Here is a 23,661-nt window from a genome sequence, read left to right as displayed (position 1 = left end):
TGCACAAGTGGACCTTCTAGAGATGGACGAAAGCAGTCTGTCTGACCAGATAACAGTACTATGCCTAGTATGCAGCGGTGGGTGCTCAAAATGTTAATATTCTTTTTGAGAAAAAATAGTTTTTGGAAGGCTATTGCTTTGTTGTCAAATTTTTAAAATATGGGTATTTTGTTTAAGATAAACATTCAGTATATTCTAAGAAGATTTTTTTACAAATATTGTAATTGAAAAGCTCGATTTTCCGTTTTAACTCATCGTTACACCCCATCCATCTCGTAAATAAATAATAATGACGCCTTTGATAAATTTATTATTTTGTTCAGTAAAAGCTTAAAAGAATGAAATAACCTGATACTCCTATTACATATAATAAGAGAGGCGTGTTTGTTTGGCATATCAAATAACCAACTTGGTACTGTTTTACGCACAGAATATATTTTTTTAGTCTTAGTTCGAGACTATCGCTGCAAAGATGTTTAAAAATGAAACTAAAAAACGCGAACCAAAAAAAGACAAAAATGTGAGTGTTCATCATAAGCCAAAAAGGAAACGAGTAAAAAGGTTTAAACCAAGAAGTTTACTCATTAAGAGGGTAAGTATTGAAATATTAAAATAAATCAGGAAGCTGCCTATATATGTTTCGCTGATGATAATGCAAATTGGTATACAATCGAATTATAAATAAATAAAACTCGCCCACGGTAAGTTAGCCCACCTTTGTGCGAATGCATCAACCATAAACTATTTGTCGATGATGCCACGTAAATATTGCGGGTGTCTCAAAAAAAAACATTATGGACTATTTAATGGACTAAAAAAATTATAAAAACAGTATTAGTAATTGGTATAAAAATATACATGTATAGGGTGTCCCGAAATTAACTAAACATAGGTAATGACTTAATGTATGATAGCGGACATCAAAATAATGTGTTTGAGCATATTATGACCTAGCAAAATGATTTTCATTCCGTAGGGTGTGAAACTAATTTTTCTAAAAGCATTTATTAAAATATTATATTTAATAATATAGCATAATTTAGATACATATATGTTATAGCTAAATCTTCTATACTGTATTTCAAATAGGTAGAGAGTAATCAAATGTGAGTTTTATGGTCATACACGGGCGGAGGTAAACTTAATACCCACAGTGGTGGCCAAAAGTATAAAAACTTTTTTAATTTGTATTTTTTTTTTAAGAAACCAGGAACTATAATAAAGTTACTCATATTGTGATAAAGTATATATAATATATTACCTAACTTAACATATTAATTTGAAATTAAACGTATTATAAAAAGAAAATGAAATTAAATTAATATTTTCTTGGCCAAAAGTTTGGAAACTGAAGAAAGTTATTTATATAAGTTACATCTAAATCAAAATCTGCTAATATTTTGTGGCATATCCCTCCGAATTTATTACTTCTCTACATCTTCGTGGCATAGAATCGACAAGTCTTGCACAGTCTTCACTGGAAATGGCAGCCCACTCAGTTTGCAGTATCTCTCACAGTTGAGCCTTGTTTGAAATCGAATGGTTTCGAATCTTTCGGTCCAAATGCTCCCATAAATTCTCTATGGGATTCAGATCTGGGACTGTGAAGGCCAATCCATTAAAGCAATGCTCTGTTCATTTAACCAGTTTTTCACAAATTGGGACTTGTGTTTAGGGTCGTTGTCTTGCTGAAACAACCATCTCAATGGCATTTCCTCCTCAGCATAAGGCAACATATTGTTCTCCAATATGTCTTTGTATAGAAAACGGTCCATTATTCCATCAATTTTAACCAGGGGGCCAACACCTGATCGGGAGAAACAACCCCACACCATTACGCTTCCACCACCATGATTTACCGTTGGCATTTGGTATTTGTGGCTGTACATTGTACCTTTTGGTCGCCGGACATAACGTCTTCCGTCACTCCCAAATAATTGAAACTTACTTTCGTCACTAAACAATACAGTATTCCAATTTTGGTGACACCAGGTAAGATGATCTCGTGCAAATTTCAAGCGATCCTTTCTTTTTCTTTGATATTAGTGATTTCTTTACAGCAATTCTTTCAAAAAGCCTCTTTTAGCCTTCTCCTCACCGTGCGAGCAGACACAGAAATCCTCATTTCAGTCATTTCTCCAGAAATATCTATAGAAGTTTTCATTGGGTCATTCATCGATATTCTTTTCATTACCTTCATAGCCCTTTTGGACAACTTTCATGGTCTTCCTTGCTTGTGGGCTACCGAAGCATTTCCTCTCTCTTCAAATTTTTGAATTATATTTGAAACAGTGCCTTTTAAAATGTTTAATTTTCTACTTATTTCAATTTGTTTGTAACCCTTTTGGTATAATTCAACTATTTTACTTTTTAAATCACTAGGTAAGTATTTACACTTAGGCATGATGCCTGTCTTCACTCAAACAAAATCGTACCGTTAAACAGCTTGTAGTAAACAATTATTATGATTTTATTAAAGGTTTCCATACATTTGGCCACAGAGAAATAACTCCTCTTTCATCAAAACTAATAAAAAACACTCTTTTTCTTTACCTCCATTGAAATTTCTTTATTTGCTGATAAGCTGTTTATTTATATTTTTGAGAGTTTTCGCATTGTGATATTTTCTGCATTTTTTGAAAAAGTTTAAAGTTTCCATACTTTTGGCCACCACTGTTGTTAAAGAGTAAGGCGAGAAAAAAAGGTGGGGTTCGAACGCCATAAGAAGAGTACAGGTATATGTGATTTTTTAATGTAACACAAATTAGTATATATACTAATTTGGTAGGTAATGTAAACTTTATTGTGCTACCGCCAGGTAATCTGGCTGGTCTAAGAAAATCTTTTTTTTTTAAGACTATTGCAGGAAAGAAAGGCAGGACAAATAGAATTCCTAAAGCATAGTACAGAACGACCAGGCAGAGTCCTTGACAAAGACACTAAACGTGCAATTAGGAGGAAACTTCATTCTTTTCTTTAGACAATATTTTAATGGAGCTTGGCCGAGACTATAAGATTGCGTTGATGAGTTAAAAGCTCTTATGGATCACTTTAAAAGATATGGATTTTGCGTGGGAAAAGCATAATCGCAAATTAGTTGTACTGGAAAGCGATGGAATTGTTTCCTTGGGAAGAAAATTCCTAAGAACGCTAGCTACCATTCACGGCCCATACAGAATATTTATAATTTTTTTTTTCAAAACTTCGCTGTTAACAAATACCACATGAAACAATAAATAAATAATGAAATGTCAATAACGTCAAAAGTTTAACATCTAATTCTATCAATTTTATTGGTCCACGCAAATTTGTAGCAAACACTGCCACAAAATCAGTCGATTAATCACAATGTTTTCAAGCGTTACCAATACTTACTTTAAAAAAATTTACGTATCACACGTGCAACGCCAACAAAGGTTAAGGTCAACTTTAAATCTAAGTTGCACTAAGTTGTGTCGCAAATATAAAGAGAAGTGGTGCAAACGGCCATCAGTGTTTATCTGATGGATATCAATGGAAAAAGCTTATGAACATGCACCTGCACTCCATGAAAAGAATCAATTTCGCAATGCAAACTATGGAACTGACATTATTGAAGGGTGACCCTGCCTCTTTTTTGCATGCTTAATTACTATCTACCTATTTGCAATAGACTATAAATATATCTTTAATAGTATTTATTACTTTTTAAGTTTAAGCGATCTGAGACGCATTTTTTAATATGGCCAATATAGTAATAATGAAATTTTATTTCTTTATCAATCAGACACAGTATATGGGCTTCTACAATTTTTCTTTTATCGGCCTATAAATGATAAAATATTTAACTCAGTCGAGATTTTAAAAGTGCATCCACACAATTGAAAACTAATGCTAATAGCAATTGTTTTTTTATTAAAAATTATAAGATATTTATATCAATAGTCAGTAGATTAAATTATTTACATCCATTATTGCTAAATGAATGGAAAACAGTGATTAATTTCAATTCAAGGATTTTCATATATTAAAATTGACATTCATTTTGCCTTAAACGCCTGAAATTAATAAAATATTTCAGCAGTGACTTTAAAGGTGTATAATATGGGATATGATATATTATTTAGCTTTATAAAAATTCATTAACGGAAACCCTAAATGTTTGCGCTCGTCTAATCCTTGATCTAAAGAAACGCTCATTTCTCATAAAATTATTGAATTGAAATGGCTCAAAATCTAAAATATTTGGAAATATCACTTTTGTAATTTTACACAGAAAATATTAACAATGATCGTAATTTTACAATTTTGCGCAATATTTTTATAACACGACCTTCTGCACATCCCGCATCAATTACGAACTGATTTTTATACAAGATTCTATTCTTATAATGCAATAAGATTGATGAACTCAGTTTCCGACGAATTTTGCCACTTTTCAACAAATTTATGTTAAAATTAAACAAATATCTACAAAAAAAAAACGAAATTGTCCAATTTCTCCCATATCGGCATGAAAATGATGAAAAAATTATCTCAGTCGTGATTTTGGAATATCATAATAGATTTATCTTAATAATAATAAAGTGATTTTAAAGATTCGATGACACGAAATCAGTAAAAAATACTTAGTTAATTAAACTCAGCTTCGCAGTGAGTTCTTTAGTAAAAATATATATTTTTTTAGTATATTCCTATATTGGCTCGGAAATACTAAAAAAAATTTAAATTGATTGGATTGACATGAAGGATTTTTGAGGTCAATGGGCGTGAAAATTAGAAAAGAACGTATTTTCAAAATAGTTTTTTAGTTTTATCAGATTGGAAAGATTAAAAAAATTATCCCAATAAAAAATTCAATAAAATTATTAAAACAAAAAAAAACTTTAAACAGAGACTTGAATTCACATAACGCGGCAATGTTGGGAAAATTACAAAACGACTTGGAAAACCGTGAATATTAGATTACAACATAAAGGATAATAGACATTAATGGTACAACATTTTTGAAGTTAGGGCACAAAAACGTGTTCATGCAGGGTTTTATCTGAAATAAAAACTTTTTTTTTTAATTAAATTTTTAAATTTTTTAGCGTAATTCACTTATTTCAAATTAAAATGTTTGTGTTGCTACATATTTAATTTACAATATCCTGTAATATACTAGTGACTTTTAATTAAAGACCAAATATTTTTCTTAATAAACACTTTGTATATGATTTCTACACCAGACCATGCATTCTAATCTCCCGTAAAATTAGATAGTGGTTGTGACCCAGGTAAGGTACACAGCACTCTAAGAAAATTTTGACTTGTAAAAAACATATACTGGATTATATATCTGCCATTTATAAAACAGAATTTGCTCGACTTTTATGAACATCCCATATACCCATAACAATGCATTTGGGATAATATTAAAACAACAAACAATTCTAATTTTTATTCGTCCACTGTATAAAATGAATAAAATTACTATCGACCAAACAAACGCCAGCCAACAATCGAAACTTTCAGTTGTGGTAAAAATAGTGCATAGGTGGCCACCGGTGGTCGGTGGTGTGGATAGTTTTTTTAAAAATCAATGTCAAAATCATACGTCAAAACAATATAAAAAAATTCCAACATTAGTAAAAAAAAGTGTAATTTGTAGTTTGTAAAAAAAGGTAAGTCTAAGTAAGTATATTTAATGCCTTAAAAGTGGTATCATGTACTTATTATCGATGTTTAGCAGGTGTTTTATTATTAAAATGAATCAAATACAGTATTTTTAGCAAAAGTGAAATCATGGTTCGAGGTCCCGCAATTGGTATTGACCTAGGCACAACTTACTCTTGTGTGGGCGTCTGGCAACAAGGGAGAGTTGAAATCATTGCCAATGATCAAGGTAAACGTTTTCTTTAATTTCTTTGTCAATATATTTTTTAACTCATATTTTTAGGTAACAGAACTACCCCTAGTTATGTAGCCTTCACCGATTCAGAACGTCTTATCGGTGATGCGGCTAAAAACCAAGTGGCGATGAATCCAAACAATACAGTTTTCGACGCCAAAAGACTAATCGGAAGGAAATTCGATGATCCGAAAATTCAACAAGACATGAAACTGTGGCCATTTAAAGTAGTTAGTGATGGGGGAAAACCGAAAATCCAGGTGCAGTTTAAAGGTAAAAATACATTCACATACATTTTTTTCCTAATAAAAAATAATACTCTTTTTTAAGGTGAAACTAAGCGATTTGCTCCGGAAGAAATTAGCTCGATGGTTTTAACAAAAATGAAGGATACCGCCGAGGCATTTTTGGGTCGATCTATTACTGACGCTGTAGTAACGGTACCTGCTTACTTTAATGACAGTCAGAGGCAAGCTACTAAGGATGCTGGAACAATAGCTGGTAAGAATATCTTTAATTATTATCATACCAATTCTATTTGATCAAGATGGCTATTTTTATTAGGTGGCAACGAGCAAAGAATTTTATTTTTACCATATTTTTGGTTTAAAGATAATTAATCTTTAGCAATGATTTGCTGAAGATACATGGCCAGTAAAATTGTTTTGTCAAACGTATAATTGAAATCATCGAAAGGAAATATAAAATCGTCTATTTACAGTTCGGGGGATATAAAATAAAATGAAAACCGAAAGCAAATAAATATATTATTTTTTTTTAAATTTTAGCGTCATATACAGTGTGTCCCAGGATGAGCGAATTTATACGTAAAAATTAAAAAAAAAATTGTAGTTTAAATTTGACCCTTTGGCATCCAGCCCTGCTTGATAAACAAATAAAACTTAGCATATTTTTATTTTTTAAAAATAAAGCATGCCTTGTACAAGTATTTTTAAAATTTTATGAGTAGGTAAAGTAGTATTTCTAGGCAAGATATAAAAAAAGTTTATGAGAAAAAGTTGTTTAGAATACAAAATTATGCCCGAATACCAAATTTTATAACCATAGGCCAACTTTGATTTTTACGTTTTGTGTACCAATTAATTTTTTTATTCATATTTAAGTATTAAAGAAAAACTAATTAATTTATTTATTTAATAGTTAAATCACTGATCTAAGAGTTACAAACCATCCTCAAAAATATGCTTGTAATAAAATGTACATAGTACGATAACTCCAGTAGGCAGCTACTCCAAAAATACAACCTTTTTAATCCATCTTTTGAACAGTCCTTATTAATATTTGTTTTGTATGTAGTTTAATATAGTGAATTATACGGGTAAAATACCCATTTTGAAAGATTTACAAGCACTTAATTTATAAACCGAACATAGTTTACTGTGAAAACATGTTATTTTAGCCCTAAATAGCCCTGAATTTATAGCGGAATTCGAAAAAAAAATAATTTTTTTTATTGTTCGTTGTCCCTGGTTGGCCTGAAGCAAGAGGAAGCAGATGGACCTAACCTAATACTTTAATATTTCAATTATTATTTGCAGTTTATTGCGCTTATGCAGCACGTTTCTTTACAAACTTAAATAAACAAAAACTTTAACTTTTACAAAAAAATTCATAAGCTCTTCGACAAATATAAACTCAGTTCTTATTGCTGCTGCTGCTATATTGGACACCCCTGACCTATTTTTATGAATACTTTCCAGATTATTTTTGGGAAAATTTATCAGAACAAAGTAATATTCGTGCCATGCAAGCAAATGAAAAAAAACCACTAAAGTCAACAGCCAAAGAATATCGAATATTGACTGGAATACATATTTTAATGGGCATTTTTGGACTTCCACGGCTGCGGTTGTATTTTATGAAGGGAATTGAAATATCTTGTATTACTCAGCTACCTAGAGACCGTATTTTTAAATTAAGAAATTTTCTACATGTTGTTAACAATCTTAGTGTTTCAAATGAGGTAAAGCAGTCAAATCGGCTATGGAAAGTTCAACCTATCATCGATGCGATTCGTAAAAAGTGTATTACCGTTGATTGAATATTTGGGTACTTATTATATTTATTAATATTATATATATATATATATTTATATATATATATATATTTATTAATATTATATATATATTATTATATTATTAATATTTGAGTACTTATTATACCCAAATATTCAATCAACGGTATTACTTTACTAAGGAGTAAAGAATCATCGACGAGCAGATGGATCCCCTTCACAGGCACTACTGCTCTCCGACAGTACGTTAAAAACAAGCCAAATCCAGTAGGACTCAAAAATTTTGTTTTAGCTACACCTTCCGGACTGGTTTTAGATTTTATGATTTATCAAGGTGCAAAAACTTGGCCAGATGGTTCTCCCGATCAAAATTTGGGAATAGGTGGATCGGTTGTAAAGAAGCTTTCAGAAGATTTGTCGCCAGGGCACAGAATTTATTTTGATCGTTACTTTACTTCAGTCAAGCTACTGGATCATTTACTAACAAAAGGAATTTTGGGAACAGGGCCTATTATGAACAACAGAATTCCGCGAGATCTTAGGAGCAAAATAAAAAATGATAAAGAGCTCCTCTCGAATGGTCGTGGTTCCTTTGATGAGTTTGTGCGAGAAGACAAAAAAATGACCATTCTGAAATGGATGGACAATAGATCAGTAACAATGGCATTAACATCTTCAGGCTCTGCGCCAGTAACAGAAGTACGCCGATAGGACAAGAAAAATAATAAGTACCTTCTTGTTTCATGTCCAAACTCTGTCACTAGTTACAATCATTCTATGGGAGGAGTGGACATGTGTGATAGACTAATTAATATCTTACTATCGCATTTGTATGCGGACAAAAAAATGGCCGATAAGAGTTTTCTGGCATTTTGTGGACTTGGCAATTACAAATTCGTGGATTGAATACAGCCAAGACTGCTTCGCTCGTGGAGATAGAAAAAACTCTATCATGGATTTACTTGAATTTAAACTGTATATCGGGAAATCTCTTGCCCTTGGCGCACAAGCAAAAGGTTTTCAAGATCCAACTTCTTCATTAGATGAAGAAACAAGTCAACCTGCTAAAAAATGCAAGAAGTCGGAGATGCCACCAAGAGATTTTAGGACCACTGCTAATGAACATCTACCAATATGCAGTGTTAATAACAAAAATTCCTATATGCGCTGCCGTAATTAAGGCTGTACAAAGAAAACAAGATTTTTTTTGTGAAATGTAAGCTTTATTTATGCATTTCTTCCGAGAGGCAATGTTTTTTTGAGTTTCATAATTAGAGACTTAAGTCCAATTGTCCAAAATACTGGACATGCCATATTTTTTTCTGTAGTATTTTTTTTGTACATTTTTTTTTACTTTTTTTAAATCCTAATAAACCTATTTTATTAAAAGTTTCACAAAAAAAAGTAAAACAATTCCTTGGGACTGAAGAGGATATAATCCTAAAAAATAAAACTTTTTAAAATTTACCATTGTTTTCAAACTGGTTAGTCTCTTGTGTAAAGAAAGGCTAGAAAAGTAGGATATAGGAACTATGAAGGAAACCATTTACAAAGAGTAAACTAAGTATTTTAAACTTAAAATATGTAAAATTTAATACGAACCTTTTCACTGCTACCTTCCTCCACTTCCATTGATTCTACGTAATCCATACAACTTCGGGTAAGCTAGTTGTAGGCATTTCTGCTTCCAATGCAAGTTTTTTTTGCGTCTGTAGTAAGTTGCATAATAATTAGTCGCGATATCTCTTCATTTTTTAAAGTAAAACGAAAATAATAAATCCCAATATTTCCAAGCAAAAAGTGAATTATAAAAATAAAACTATAGATTTAGTAGGTTATGTTGAATTGAATATTTTTTCTTTCTTTTATTTCCTCTACCTTTGTTTTTCATCTTCTTCCTAAAACTCTTAACATGTCAAAAAGCTCCCTCTACAGCGAAAAATGCTTAACACAGACGATCAGGCAATGTAATACCCATTCGCTAACGATGAGGTAACGTTGATTTTACTGAGTTTTTGATTCGAAAAATTGTACACGTCTGCACGTGGTTGTTTTAAGTGTAAATTACTACTGCTACCATCTATAGTAAAAAAAACGTAAAAACAACAGAGTTTTACAACAGTTGCGATACAGCTGCAATACGTCGAAAACTAACTAAATTTTGCACTGAAAACAACGTTACAACTAGTGAAAATAAGAGTAATCTCAACTTATGCAACTGCAAATTGGGTATATTTATCTAATAAACGATTTAGAATTATTTGAAAAAAACTAAAATATTATTATAAAATATTTGAAAGTATCACAATTTATATGGGATTTCCTATGGCCAGCTTGGTGATGCACCACCCGGTAGGTATATCAATAAAATATATAAAAGCAACATTCTTAATAATTTTATTTTGACAACTAATTAAATAATAAGATTATGTACATATTTTAGATTAATTTAACACACCTATACACTCACAAAAAAAAACAAAACAATTAAAATTTCGTCGTTCACCAAGGATAATAACGAGAATAAAGTAAAGAGTTTCGGTCAGTGGTAAAAAGTGTTTTGTGAGTTGGCTGAATACAAATTTCACTAAGACACACCTTTAATGTAAAATGAAACAAGTTAATCTTCACTAAGAAAGTGTCAAATAAAGTCAACTTTTCCCTGGTTTTCTAACGAGAATGTTTCTATTTTCTCAGTCTCGTTTCGAATGAAGCATACCTTTTTGACGAAGTATTATTAAAGGGCTTTTTACCCAGAGTGTTGTCTAGGGCTAGGGCGACTCCTCTATAAGTGTAAAAAATGTATATAAGTGTAACAAAAAAGATAATACTTACTTATATACATGTGACCTCTTTAAAAGAATAGTAGATGTAAATAAATGTAATAGACAGATCTGTATAATTAAGTTAGCTGTAGCTACAAAAAATTGTTTAACTCAAAGCAATAAAAACCCATGGGATAATCGCTTTTCACATTTTTTTTTGTTAATAATCTGCCAGGCAGCTTTTGTTTTATTATCTGTTTGCTGTAGATATTAAGATTTTTCTTGTTTCTCTGCAGCGTTAGTCTCTTTTCTACAGATTTCTACTTGGTCATCAAATTCAGGGTCTAGTCATTCAGTTTTCTATCTGTATGTAAAGAACTAAAGAAATGTAAGGTCTCAAGCATTTTTCTCAAATCATCATCTAACCAAGAGTCACGCTAATTTTCAGGTTGTCCAAAAAAACATTCAATTCTTCAGTCTCGTTTTAAATCGAGGACATATTTTGATAAAGTATATATCGTTAAGAGTCCGGAATTGAAGGAACTCAAGATGTAAAAAATGATTAATAAAATATTGATCTTAATAACATACTAATGATATCAGTAACATTAGCTAAAACATCAGTAAAAAAGAGTTTCCTATTTAAATCACATTGGAAATGAGTCTAGTATTATTTTTTAACATATTCGTCTCGGAAAAGATTTCAATTTTTTTTGCCTCTAAAGTAATAAAAAATATGCTATTTATGTTATTTGTTTTGAGATTATACGTAATATTGCAAGAAATTTAATAGGCCACATAGTACCATATGGTCTTTTTAGATGTACGCAGCTATAAATTAACTTTTTTCTCACTTTCAGAGACCAAAACTATTTATAATTTGATTAAACGAAGTTCTTGCCTTTAACTTCAGAGCTTAACTTTTGTCAAGAAACTCTCCGTAAAACGAATAATAAATGCCAAAAGATCGATATTGAAGCTATTTTTAGTAGTAACAACTTGCACTTGGCAACAGTCCCATACTCTCCCAAACCCCGTATTTTGAGCCCTTATTTTACCCTTGCATGACAAGTAATAAAATTGCAAATTCCAGAAAGTTATTAAGTTTTCGAACGCAAAATCTAATAAAGTTAGAATTTATGCAGATAACGGATTTTATACGGGGCGTTTTCCCTTATTTTTAGGTATAAATGTCTTAAGGATCATAAACGAACCCACTGCTGCTGCCCTCGCGTATGGCCTGGACAAAAACTTAAAAGGGGAGAAAAACGTTTTGATATTTGATCTTGGCGGGGGGACGTTTGATGTGTCAATTTTAACAATTGATGAAGGTACACAAATTATTTAAATCTGAACAAAATACTAATTAATATTTTTTAGGGTCACTTTTTGAAGTTAAATCTACTGCGGGAGATACCCATTTGGGTGGTGAAGACTTTGACAGTCGTTTGGTAACTTATTTTGCTCAAGAGTTTCAAAGGAAATTTAAAAAAGATTTGACACAAAACCCAAGAGCTTTAAGGCGGTTGCGTACTGCCGCGGAAAGGTGACAGAAAATCACTAAAATTCTTTAAAAACCTTAATATAGTTATTTTTAGGGCAAAACGAACTTTAAGTTCTAGTACAGAAGCCACATTGGAAATCGATGCTTTATTCGATGGGGTGGACTTTTACACAAAAATCTCCAGAGCCAGATTTGAAGAACTAAATGCAGATTTATTTAGAGGTACATTAGCACCAGTAGAAAAAGCTTTAAAAGATGCTGACATGGAAAAAAGCAGCATTCACGATGTGGTGTTGGTCGGTAAGTAAATTTTGCAAGTAACATTAATCAGATTTTAAAATCATAAGATTAGGTGGCTCAACAAGAATCCCAAAAATACAATCCTTGCTACAAAACTATTTCCATGGAAAAAGCCTAAATTTGAGCATTAATCCAGATGAGGCAGTTGCATATGGTGCTGCAGTTCAAGCGGCTATTTTAAGCGGAGATCAAAGCTCAAAAATCCAAGTAAAATCAATAGAATTTTATTATTTATTAATGATAATAATGAATGTGTTATTGCAGGATGTTTTATTGGTGGACGTGACACCTCTCTCCTTAGGTATCGAAACAGCAGGTGGAGTTATGGCGAAAATAGTTGAAAGAAATGCAAGGATTCCATGCAAACAATCACAAACGTTTACTACTTATTCTGATAATCAGCCTGCAGTCACTATACAGGTTTTTGAGGGTGAACGAGCCATGACTAAAGATAATAATTTATTAGGTAAATGCAATAATTGAAGTTTACAATCTTGAAATATTTAGAACAGTAACTTTTTTCAAATTGAGAGGTGACAAATTGCTCCAATACGTACGAGTTTTTTGCATTAACTCTTTAGGTTAGAGAACTAAAACCAGCTTCAATATCAAGGTCTATATCTATATTCTTGATATGTTTTTTTAATTTTATAATTCTAAAGATTTTTTGGATTACAAACTTATTTTGAAATTCGTGTAACTCCTGGATAGCACGAAAGATTGTGTAAATGTAAGGTGGAAATTCCTGTCTTGCTGGCCTTTTTTATTAAACATTATCTTATTCTGCCTTTCTAAGTCGGCTAACTGAATGAGATTCATAATGTCTAAGTTAAATTCTTGTAAAATTCTAACTTCTTTTGGGTTTTTGGTTTAGACTGGTAAAACTGCCTCCAGGATTAATCTTAAGCTGTCTTCTGATTTACTGTACAAATTTACCTTATAACTTTCGTATTGCTTCTGAATGGATCAAGTTAAATGATCAAGAAAAATTGATTTCCTCCGGCAATAGGAGCTCATGATTCTTTTACTATAAACGGTTGTCTATAGTATCACTGTCTTGGCTTCTTGTATATTATCTCACAACTTCATCCTACAATTCTTCTGTAGCTTTTGAGTAAATTATATCAACAACAAACTTCTAATATTGGCTTTGCAAAATTATAAGTTTTTCTAATGCCAAGACTTTTAATCAAACTTTTACTGTATATTTTAAATGCAAGTAATCGCCTCTGAATGGATCTTGTTTCCTTATTCACTGACATGCAACAACATCTGAAAATTTTTCTATAACTTACAACTTAACATTTACAGTACAACTTCAGTCAATGAGACCTAACTCAACTTCTTATAAAATTTTAAGTTCTTTTTATACTAACAGTTTAATTTAGACTTGTAAAACTGTCTTACGGATCGATTCCCAAATATTTATTTCAAACGGAAAAGATTGGGTTTCATCGTTCTTTAACGGGTCTTAATCTGGTCCATTAATTGCAAACTGAGTGTCTTATTATTCATTGAATTTTAAGCTCAACTTGCAAAATCAATTGTTTTATAGTGTCTGAATAGATTCAGTCAATGATACCTCTAATAACTGACTCAGATTATTGGAAAACTCTAAGTTCTTCTAAAATCAATATTTTATAATTTAAACCTTGTCTTAGGAATTGATTTCCAAATATTTTCCAAAAGCAATTGATCAAGTCGCATGATCGAAAACTCTAATTTCTGACTCAAATTCTTTCACCTTTCAGAAATGTTAGAATTAACTTCTGTTTTCTGAATCCAGTACAATTTGGGCAGGTAAATATGTTTCTAATTTTGATCTTTCATCTTGCTATTCTTAAGTTTTTGCTCTTTTTCTTCTTTTTTGGTTTTGTTGGAATTGCCAACTTTCTTTACATTTTTTCTATTTATTTCATTGTTCACATCTTTGTTCCGCAATCATTCTGTCTCATTTTTTTTCTTTTCATTTTCATTGCCTTCTTCTTATTTTTGTCTAATTCTTATAAGAATTAAGCCATAAGTGGGTTTATTTAGGAATAAGGGGCTAATGCGAATTAGAGCAAAAAAGCTTCGGCATGTATGACAAACCTTTTTGCAAGACAAGATCTTAAGAAGAGGTTAACGTTGACGTTAATCAGCTGTTTTGTATTGCCAACCTAAATAATTTATTGATAAATTACTTAGGTTGAAAGATAGAGTAAGAGTCTCTCTAATAAAATAATATAATTCTTTAAATAAAGCACACCACAACGAAATCAAAGTGGAAATTTTTTCTCGTTGGTTTTTAAATTTGTGTTAGTTGGCAGTACTGAAAATTAATACGAATTTGGATCTGCTCCCATATTCACGAAACCCTAATACGTAATACAGCGAGATCATCCACATATTTAAAACCGTTTCAAATAATGAGAATTAGGAACGATAAAACGGTTTACACATGCGTTTTATCTTAATTCGCATTTCGATAACTCGCTTTAGCGGTTGCGTGTATACATGGTATACAAGTATGAGGCAACCTATGAAAAACAAATATTATTCAATTTTCAAAATAGGATATTCTGGATTTAGGATTTTTCTCGAATGACATAATACAACTACTACCAGAATCATGCTAATAATTGCCAACACTCTTTTAGGTAATTTCGATCTATGCGGAATTCCTCCAGCTCCCAGAGGCGTTCCAAAAATTGAAGTCAGTTTTGATCTGGATGCGAACGGAATTTTAAATGTAACGGCCATAGAATCTGGCACCGGCAAATCCAGAAATATTACGATAAAAAATGATAAAGGTAGATTATCGAAGAAGGAAATAGAGAGGATGTTGGCGGAAGCTGAGGAATATAAGGAAGAGGATGAAAAGCAAAAAGATAGGGTAGCTAGTAGAAACAGGCTGGAATCATATATTTTTAGGTAAGTTTTAATTTTTCTTTAAGTTTGGATTTATACAAGAGTACCTTTTTAGCCTTCGACAAGCAGCAGATGACTCAAAACACAAGCTAAGTGACTCGGAACGTCGAAAGATATATCAGGAGTGTGACGATGCTATAAAATGGCTCGATTTGAATCAAACAGCTGAAGTTGAAGAGTATGAATATAGATTAAAGGAGATTCAAAAGATTTGTAGTCCAATTATGACCAAGTTGCACCGGGGTAGTGCTAGTGGTGGGCAAGATGGTCCTACTATTGAAGAAGTCGATTAAATTGTAGTGATCAATGTGACTTAATAGCTTAAATATATTAAAGTTCTCAATAAAGATTTTTTGTATAGAATGCAATTTTTCTGATTGCTGAAAGGTGTTTTGAGATTTCTTTCTGCTTTCATCCGAAAATTATTTTTTTATTAGCAGCCCTTATGTTTTATACTATTCTATTTGGTTACATAGAGGCTCTGGAAAATTAAATAAAGTTTAAGGGATTCACGCCTTTTTCAGGATAACGTGACTTTAAGGCATTTTTATGAAGCTCTATATATTATATTATAGTGTACAATTCTTAAACAAAATATATATATTCGAGTTTTTGAAAAATGTCCCCAATTGACTTTCAATGATTTAATTTTTAATGTCTAGCCTTAAAAGTACAAAATAAATAAAGAAAAAGTGTCAATTCAACAGTGCAACACTAAAATTGCTAAAAAAAAAATAAACAAAATTGAGGGGTCAGAAAGTTTTTCAACATGTCCTCATTGAGATATTAATTTTGTGGAAAAGCCAAATAAAGAGCGTAAGAAAAATATGGAAGAATTTTTATTTCAGCAAGTGTTGCAACTAAAGTCCTTCAAGTAACACCTAATTTAAATGATATATTTGAGCACATTTTCAAAAACTTTGTGATTGCTTAATTTTATTTTTTTTATTTAGCATTTTTAGTGTTGCACTTTTCAACTGTTTGAATTTAACTGAGAGATTTTATTTATATTGCACTTTAGACTGACTCATAAAAAATTAATTGGGGACATTTTTCAAAAACCTGGATCTACATATTTTGTTTAAAAATTTTATACCCTCATGTTTTACATAGGATCTTCCAAGCTGCATCGGTTTCGACGAGATTCCATGAGTGTCAAAAAGATAACTTAATTATTAAAATGTTAGTGTATTTTTTTTTTGACAAAATCGATAGATTCGAGCTTTTTTTTTTGGAATTTGTTCGCATTTAATGTTTATTGATTTAGCCTGGCCTAAAAATTGCAATATTACTGGAGAATGCGATTTATTAGAACCTAAACTAATATCATATTTAGACTATCTTAATATGAATAATAGACCGTCTTAATACGGATAATAGACCGCCTTAATATGGAAAATCAACTATCTTAATATGACATTAAAATATCTTAAGGTGATACTAAAGAAAAAGAGTTAGGACATTAATATATCTATTTACCACTAATAAGATCAACTTATTTATTAAGATGCATATTAAGAGGCACTAACCAATCTAAGATGGTCTTATTGGTGGTCTAAGATGACTCACTGATGGTCTTAAGATATATCTATTAAAGTCGTCTATTGGTGGTTAGTGAGACGAAGTTATTAAGATCAATCTAATAGTGATATTTAGACCATATTGTTGTCCCCTATGTTAATAATAATAATAATAATAACATTTGTTATTTACCATGGAAATTACATAGAATATAAACTTACAGGTGTATTCAATAATTGAGGTAAATAAAAGCTAATGTATCAGACTCCTGCATGGAAAATGCAGGTTCTGTTCTACCTACATAGCTACAACATAAAAAACTTTTGAACTAAATTACTTTTTAAATAAAACTAACGAATTAAACTAACAACTAATAAATTAAACTAAACTAACTACTAGATATAATGTACATACATTTAATCTAGGTAGTTGATGATTTGGTACAGATTACAACAATATAACAATTAAATACGCAAGAATACATCTAATACTAGCCATTCAATTACAATTTATAAAAAAGAAAAATGAAAAATAAATCATCTAGCTCTAATGTGCATGTTACTGATTATCTAATAAGATTTGCCTTACTTTTGTTTTGAATCTATAAATGGAATTCGAAATATCAGTTATATCGGGTGATAGCGCATTAATGATATGAGAAATATTATAAGAGAATGATTTTTTGAAAAATTGATTTTTGTGTTTGAGAATAGTTAAGGATTTACTTCTTAAATTTAAGTGATGAATGTCTGTCCATAATGTAATTTTGTTGTATAGGTAGGGAGGACTACGGTATTTAATAATTTTATAAAATACTACACTGGAATGTAGCTTACGTCTTTTAAACATATTAAGATCATTAAGCTTATGTGATACATGACCTCTCCTATTAATACCATAAATAAAACGAATACAAGAGTTTTACATTTTTTGAACTCTATAGGAGTCTTGACCATCTAGACAAGGTCCGTAAACCACATCACAATGATTAAAATTTGACAACACAAGAGAGTCGCATAGCTCACCTTTAGTATTCAGATCTAAGTAATGTCGATTAGGGTACATGGTTTTTATAGCACAATATGACTTTTTAAGATTATTTGATATGTGTCCACTAAACTTTAGCTGTGAATCAAGTGTCAAACCCAAGCCCTTGGTGCTCTCAACTACTTGAAGTTTTTAATGTCCAACAAACAAAGAAAATTCTGCATAAATAGTCCTTATTTGAACTTTACTTGCAAAGAGAATAACTACACATTTTTTAGGGTTTAATTTAAGCATATGTTTACTAGAGAATTTAACAAGTGCATCAAGATCAGCATTTATATGGTTCAAAGCTGTTAAATAATTAGAAGGTGCAAAGGAGTGATACAACTGCGTACCATCTACCACCTGCATAGAAGTGATACTTACAATATTCAAGATATTGAGGAAAGCATGTATAAATACTTAATAGTAGTGGCCCCAATAGACTACCTTGGGGCACCCCATTAAGAACTGAAAGACGACTTGAAAAGGTTGCATCAATTTTTACCATTTGAGGCCTATTACTTAAAAATAACTTTATTAAAGCTATAGCATGATTTATGAATCCTATATAATGCAGTTAGGCTACCAATGTTTGATGATTTAAAAATCGAAAGCTTTTGTAAAATCTACCAATACCAGAGCAGTGACTTTGTTATTATCTCGGGCACGAAAAATGTCATCGGTAATATCTACCATTGCTGTTGCGCAACTATATCCACTACGAAATCCAGATTGCTTAATGGGTAATATTGAAAATCTATTAATATGGTTCCTTATTTGTACATTCAATACGTGTTCTAATGTTTTAGACATAGTTGGTAGCACACTAATGGATCGAAAATGTGTATAGTCAGTAGGATTACTTATTTTTTAATAAGACAATGGCTTTCTTCCAACAATTGGGAAAATAGTTAGTTTCTAACCATTTATTTATTATGTGTGTAATATATTCGCATATATGAGGACAGCAAAGCTCAAGAAGAGTTATATTAAGACCGTCTGATCCAAATGTTTTACTTTTAATTTTTTTAATTATTTCCACTGCTCTGAACTGCAAAGAAAAATCTATGTCACATTTTTTATTGGTTGAATAAAAATTTAAAAGTTCCTGATTTAAAGGCTGATTTTGAGATAGAAGAGTTAATAAAAAAATTGTTAAATGGATCAACATCATTAAACTGCATCGGAATATCTTTTTTCTCAGACGGAGTTAGTTTATTAAGTTCCTCCCATTTTCCTCGAGTCCTGCAATTTTTAAATTTATGCTTATAATAGGCTTTGCATTCCATTCTTATTGAAGCTGTTGTTAAATTTTTTAATGATTTATAATATTCCCATTTTTCTGGACGTTTAGTGCGTTTAAACTGCTGAAGAGCTGCATCTCTTAATTTCTGAATTTTCTTAATATTCTCTGTAATCCAGGGTAGGAAGGGTTTTTTAGGCAATGTAATTGTTTTAAGAGGAGCGTGAATATCAAATAGGCTAGTTATAGCGTTGTTAAGAAATACGACTTTTTGATTAACATCAACGATATTATAAACATTATTGAAGGTCATTTTTAAATAGGTTATAGTTTATATTTTTTAGATTTCTAGAAGTGATAGTTTTTGGTTTATAATTTAATTTGACCATTTGTATCTCACAATAGACTACGAAGTGGTTGGAAAAATCAGAACAGATAACACCAGTGTATTCAATTTGGTCATAATTAGTGACTATTAAATCAATTAGGGAACTAGAAGATTTCGTGACTCTGGTTGGCTCCATTATAATTTGTTTTAAATTGAAGGGCTCAAACATCGAAACTAATTTTTTTGTGAAAAGATTATCGCATTGTAACATATCAATATTAAAGTCTCCTATACGAAATATGTTGTTATACAAAGAAAACAAGTTAGAAACAATGTCCTCCATTTTTTTTTAAATTGCTGAATATTCGATTTAGGTGGTCTATAAACTATTCCAATAACAAAATGTTCTTTCTTTATTGTAATTTTTGCCCAGATACATTCTAAAAACTCATGACTCTCAGAAAAGAGAATTTCAGTTTTAAATTGATTTCTAATATAAAGAGCCACACCGCCCCCGCGGCCATACGCCCTATGTTAGTGACATATCTTACTAACTAGCAGTGAGAATCTCACTGATGGTCTTAGAATATTTTACTCGGTGCAATGTTAATTTTTTCAACTCTTTTGATTCATTTTTGAGCTGTTTGATTAGGTTTAAACAATTAATTTACGTGGATAGCCAATAATTAGAACAAAGTTTTTAATTTTAGGAAGATTTTTTTTGTGAATAGGAACACGTACCATCTCTAATATCCCACAAACTTAAACAACCCCAAAACATGACTCTTCTCCGATCTTTACCTGTATTACAGAGAGAGAGAAACGGAGAAAACCCAATAATATACAGTGTGTGAGTGTTGTATCTCAAACAACAAAAGTTCTTCGATGGAAGGGATCCGCCGGTCCGCACCAGCACCAGGTCCGACCGCCGCATTCGCTTCTTCTTCTGTTCTGTCGTTTTCTCGGTCCGAGTATCACGTCGACGACACACGGGCAAAATTAAACTTTTTAACCGACTTCTCTTGGTGACGCATATCAGAGAGAGAGAGAGACAGACAGAATTAGAGGTTAAGAAACTATTCAAAAAGTCTTTAAAAAGTTACTCTGCTTTTTGTGTTTTAGTGTCTTTCGATTTTATGGGTCGAGACTGCTCGCGATGATTCTTAAGCCGAGTGGACGCGATCTCTTCTCGCTTATTGTGAAGTGTTAACTGTGATTTTGTTGAGGCGTCACTATGGATAATATCGCCATAAATAATCTCGGTATTAATTTACCTGAGGTAAGAAATCTTAGTCACTACTGGTATCTAATTTATTGGTTATTTCATAAATAGACGAGTAAATCGGTTAAGGCTTATTCTTGGAATTGATCGTTGTTAACAGGTGCATACAGTCACCACCTATTTAATAAGAATGTGCGTGTCATATTTTTTTATGTTATGCTTTTAGGATTTTGAAAATAAAAAATCGGTATTTAATAATAGCTCTTTAGTGCCACGAAAACCTGTTTGTATTTGTTTAGAAATTTTTATTTATATTTTATTTAATTACAGCAAAGGTATATCTAAATACTTCTCTATTATTTTTCGGATCGCTTTGGAAAAGTATTTTACAAGTATGGTTTAACTACGATTCTTCTCGATATATACTTGAGACTCAGATGGATTATCATAATTATTTCTAAATGAAAATAAATGTTTGTTTTTTTTTTAAATTTTCTTCGTTTCTACCTTATTTTTCTTGGGCCTTTGTTATTCTCTCTGTATGTCGCAGACATCGAAAATGTATTCTCTAATTCTAAACTTCAACAGTACGTCGACGATTTTCAGGTGTATACAACTTTTTTTTGCCGATTCTTCTTTTTTCTCAAAATTAATTCAATCAGGATTTAAAACTTTGCTGAAGACCATAATCTTAAGTTAAATGCTTTAAAAGTCATATGTTCTCTTCCTTGGCTCAAATTTAAAAAAATCTTGATTTAATCACAAAAAATGTTGTTATGGAAATTTGGAATTTAAGAAATTTAATGGTCTGAAAAGCAAACAATTTGGGCCTTAGGTATACTTTTTTTTTTTTTTTTTTTTTTTTTTTTTGGGTCGGTGGAGAAATTCTTTATGAACACTGGTTACGCGGCGCCGCCCCCAGTAGTGTGGGACTCAGTGTCGAGTCTGTCTCTTCCTATACCCACTAAAACTCCACCGCTGGGTGGTGCCTTGTGGCTCCCTACACTGCGGTCTGCTAAGAAGCAGTCCTATTGTGTCCCATATGTTTAGTCCCATAGGTTCAATTCTGTAGCTTCAAGGAAGTCCAGGATTGTGCCCAGTGGTAGATTTCTTATACCCTCTGGTGCGGGTTTCTCTTCCCCCAGGAATGTTGCCCTGGTTTGATTAAATGCTTCACAGAAGCACAGTATGTGAAGAGTTGTTTCGTCCTCCTCATTGCATCCCCTACATAGCGAGGTAACTGATTTCCCTAGCGTATGCAGGTGTTTCCTGCTGGGTGCATGGCCTGTAAGTAGCCCTGCGACCTTTCGCAGTTGTTGTCTGGAGAGGCCCAGTATGTTCTCACCCTTCTTGAAGGGTGGGCTGCCTATAAGTTGTTTGGATTGTTCCATCTTTGGCAGCTGCTCCCAGTAGAATTTGTTCTGGTTTGTTAGCCAGTTGCCGATTTCCCTCTTCCAGGTCTTATCGCTGACATAACATGTTGGTTCAGGGCCTACCAGGCTGTTGCTGGCTCCCTGGGTTGCAAGTTGGTTAGCCCTTCTTGCAGCCTTATTGTTGCCCATATTCTCTGCTAGGATTATCTCTGGCCTATTTTGCGCTTCGGCGAGGTTCCTGAGATCCTCCCAGCAGCTTTGCACAGTCCTTGACTTAGTCTCGAACTGTTGTAGTGCTAGGTATACTTGCTTCGCATATAAATAAAAAATTAAGTATTGCCTATTTGCGACTAAAGTAATTATACAAATTTAAGACGCAGTTTTCAGAAATAATTAAATATTACGTATGCAATGTTTTGCTCCGTCCATGTCAAGATCCGTCAAAGAACATTCGTATTACCTATATCCTATAGAAATATATTAAAACAATGTTGTTGTAAGAACAATTTGTTTGATGACTTATTCTTTCTTTGAGGATTGTAATAGTTTGGAATATACCAACCATCTATCAATTAAAAAACCTTATGTCTATTAATAAATTATGCACTAATTTTATAGGGTCGTAATATTATTACGTTTCTCACTTCCCTTCACGTTTTACGGTCAGCCGGTGCCTGTATTGCCTAGCCTTATATATTTATATTTGATTTTTCAGTTTTTATATGAATTATTGTATTGCATACATTTCTCAAGTACTCACTTCAAGGATGCATCACACGTACGAACTCCTTGCCAAGGAGTGAAACGGTTTTATTATAATCGAGATACACTCCTAGTTCCCCTTTTATTAAATTAAATTATATCGAATATTGTAATTTGTAACTTTTTTTTGGCAAATAAACGTATTTGCTTCCTTTCTTTATTATTTCATTTGTCGATTATCACCTCAATCATCTCGACATTTTCTTTTATAATTTGATTATGGAAGCATACAAAAAGTTTTTTCATTGTACGCAATAAGGTTCAAATGAGTTATGTTTAAAAATATGAAAAATAGAATTTCTTAAATTGTTGTTTATTGCATCTTGTATTCATATTTTATAACTTTATTACTTCCTGAACCACTTTGAAACTGGATTTTTCTTATCATATACAAATTATGTTAATTGGCTCACGATAAACTCTTATTAATCCGTCTATAAAAAATCATTTAGTTCTAAGTAATTTCATATAAATTCGACTTGTTTTAATTTTTTACTTAAGTCCAGTTATTAAACTAAAACTCTTCAAAATATTTTTACTCTTAGAAGAATATTTTCTACTTAGATTAAAGTTTATATCAATTACTGAAGAATGCATTAATTTCATTTTTAATCGAGTATTTTAATTGATTTTTGATAACATCATTGGCAGCAATATTTTATAAGGAATTTTTATAATTTTTGATTAATTACTAAATAATTTAACATTTGAATATTCTTTCGTAATTGATTCATAAAACTTATTAACGTTTTATTCTTTTGATTAATTTTAAGTTTCTGATTATTGATTAAAATACA

General features: G+C 31.5%; 2 protein-coding genes across 16 annotated transcripts in view; both read left to right on the top strand.

Annotated features, from left to right (window-relative positions):
* Window positions 1-461: 461 nt before the first annotated feature.
* LOC126740396 (tight junction protein ZO-2) overlaps window positions 462-23,661 on the top strand; it is a 99,011-nt gene continuing 75,811 nt past the window's right edge. For 9 of the 10 annotated variants that reach the window (XM_050446396.1, XM_050446393.1, XM_050446395.1 and 6 more), the window contains exon 1: window positions 462-592. In XM_050446396.1, coding sequence (XP_050302353.1) covers window positions 473-592 — 120 coding nt within the window. In that variant the 5' untranslated portion in view covers window positions 462-472. Of the gene's footprint in view, window positions 593-20,486; window positions 20,575-20,629; window positions 20,787-23,661 lie in introns of those variants that run through there. The other variant, XM_050446394.1, reaches the window with a different exon arrangement.
* LOC126740399 (heat shock protein 68-like) lies at window positions 5,496-15,749 on the top strand. 6 transcript variants are annotated; one of them, XM_050446407.1, is made up of 11 exons: window positions 5,503-5,655; window positions 5,754-5,866; window positions 5,921-6,145; window positions 6,203-6,373; window positions 11,857-12,003; window positions 12,053-12,218; window positions 12,271-12,476; window positions 12,529-12,683; window positions 12,741-12,942; window positions 15,116-15,389; window positions 15,442-15,749. In XM_050446407.1, exons 2-11 carry the CDS (start codon window positions 5,767-5,769, stop codon window positions 15,677-15,679), a joined length of 1,884 nt encoding a protein of 627 aa, XP_050302364.1. In that variant the 5' UTR covers window positions 5,503-5,655; window positions 5,754-5,766; the 3' UTR covers window positions 15,680-15,749. The 6 variants fall into 6 exon arrangements, with proteins under 6 accessions (XP_050302361.1, XP_050302360.1, XP_050302364.1 ...); XM_050446404.1 differs by having other exon boundaries at window positions 5,496-5,645; window positions 12,529-12,942; XM_050446403.1 differs by having other exon boundaries at window positions 5,501-5,655; window positions 12,529-12,942.

Source organism: Anthonomus grandis, chromosome 9 (assembly GCF_022605725.1).
Source record: "Anthonomus grandis grandis chromosome 9, icAntGran1.3, whole genome shotgun sequence".
In the NCBI taxonomy this organism is placed as follows: Eukaryota; Metazoa; Arthropoda; class Insecta; order Coleoptera; family Curculionidae; genus Anthonomus; species Anthonomus grandis.
The sequence above is the reverse complement of the archived record's forward strand: the minus strand, read 5'-3'. Positions and strand labels throughout refer to the sequence as shown.

Coding starts and splice junctions, on each gene's coding strand:
- LOC126740399 (XM_050446404.1), top strand. CDS start 5,767: ATGGTTCGAGGTCCCGCAATTGGTATTGACCTAGGCACAACTTACTCT. Junction 12,219..12,270: donor TTGCGTACTGCCGCGGAAAG/GTGACAGAAAAT, acceptor AGTTATTTTTAG/GGCAAAACGAACTTTAAGTT. Junction 12,943..15,115: donor TAAAGATAATAATTTATTAG/GTAAATGCAATA, acceptor ACACTCTTTTAG/GTAATTTCGATCTATGCGGA.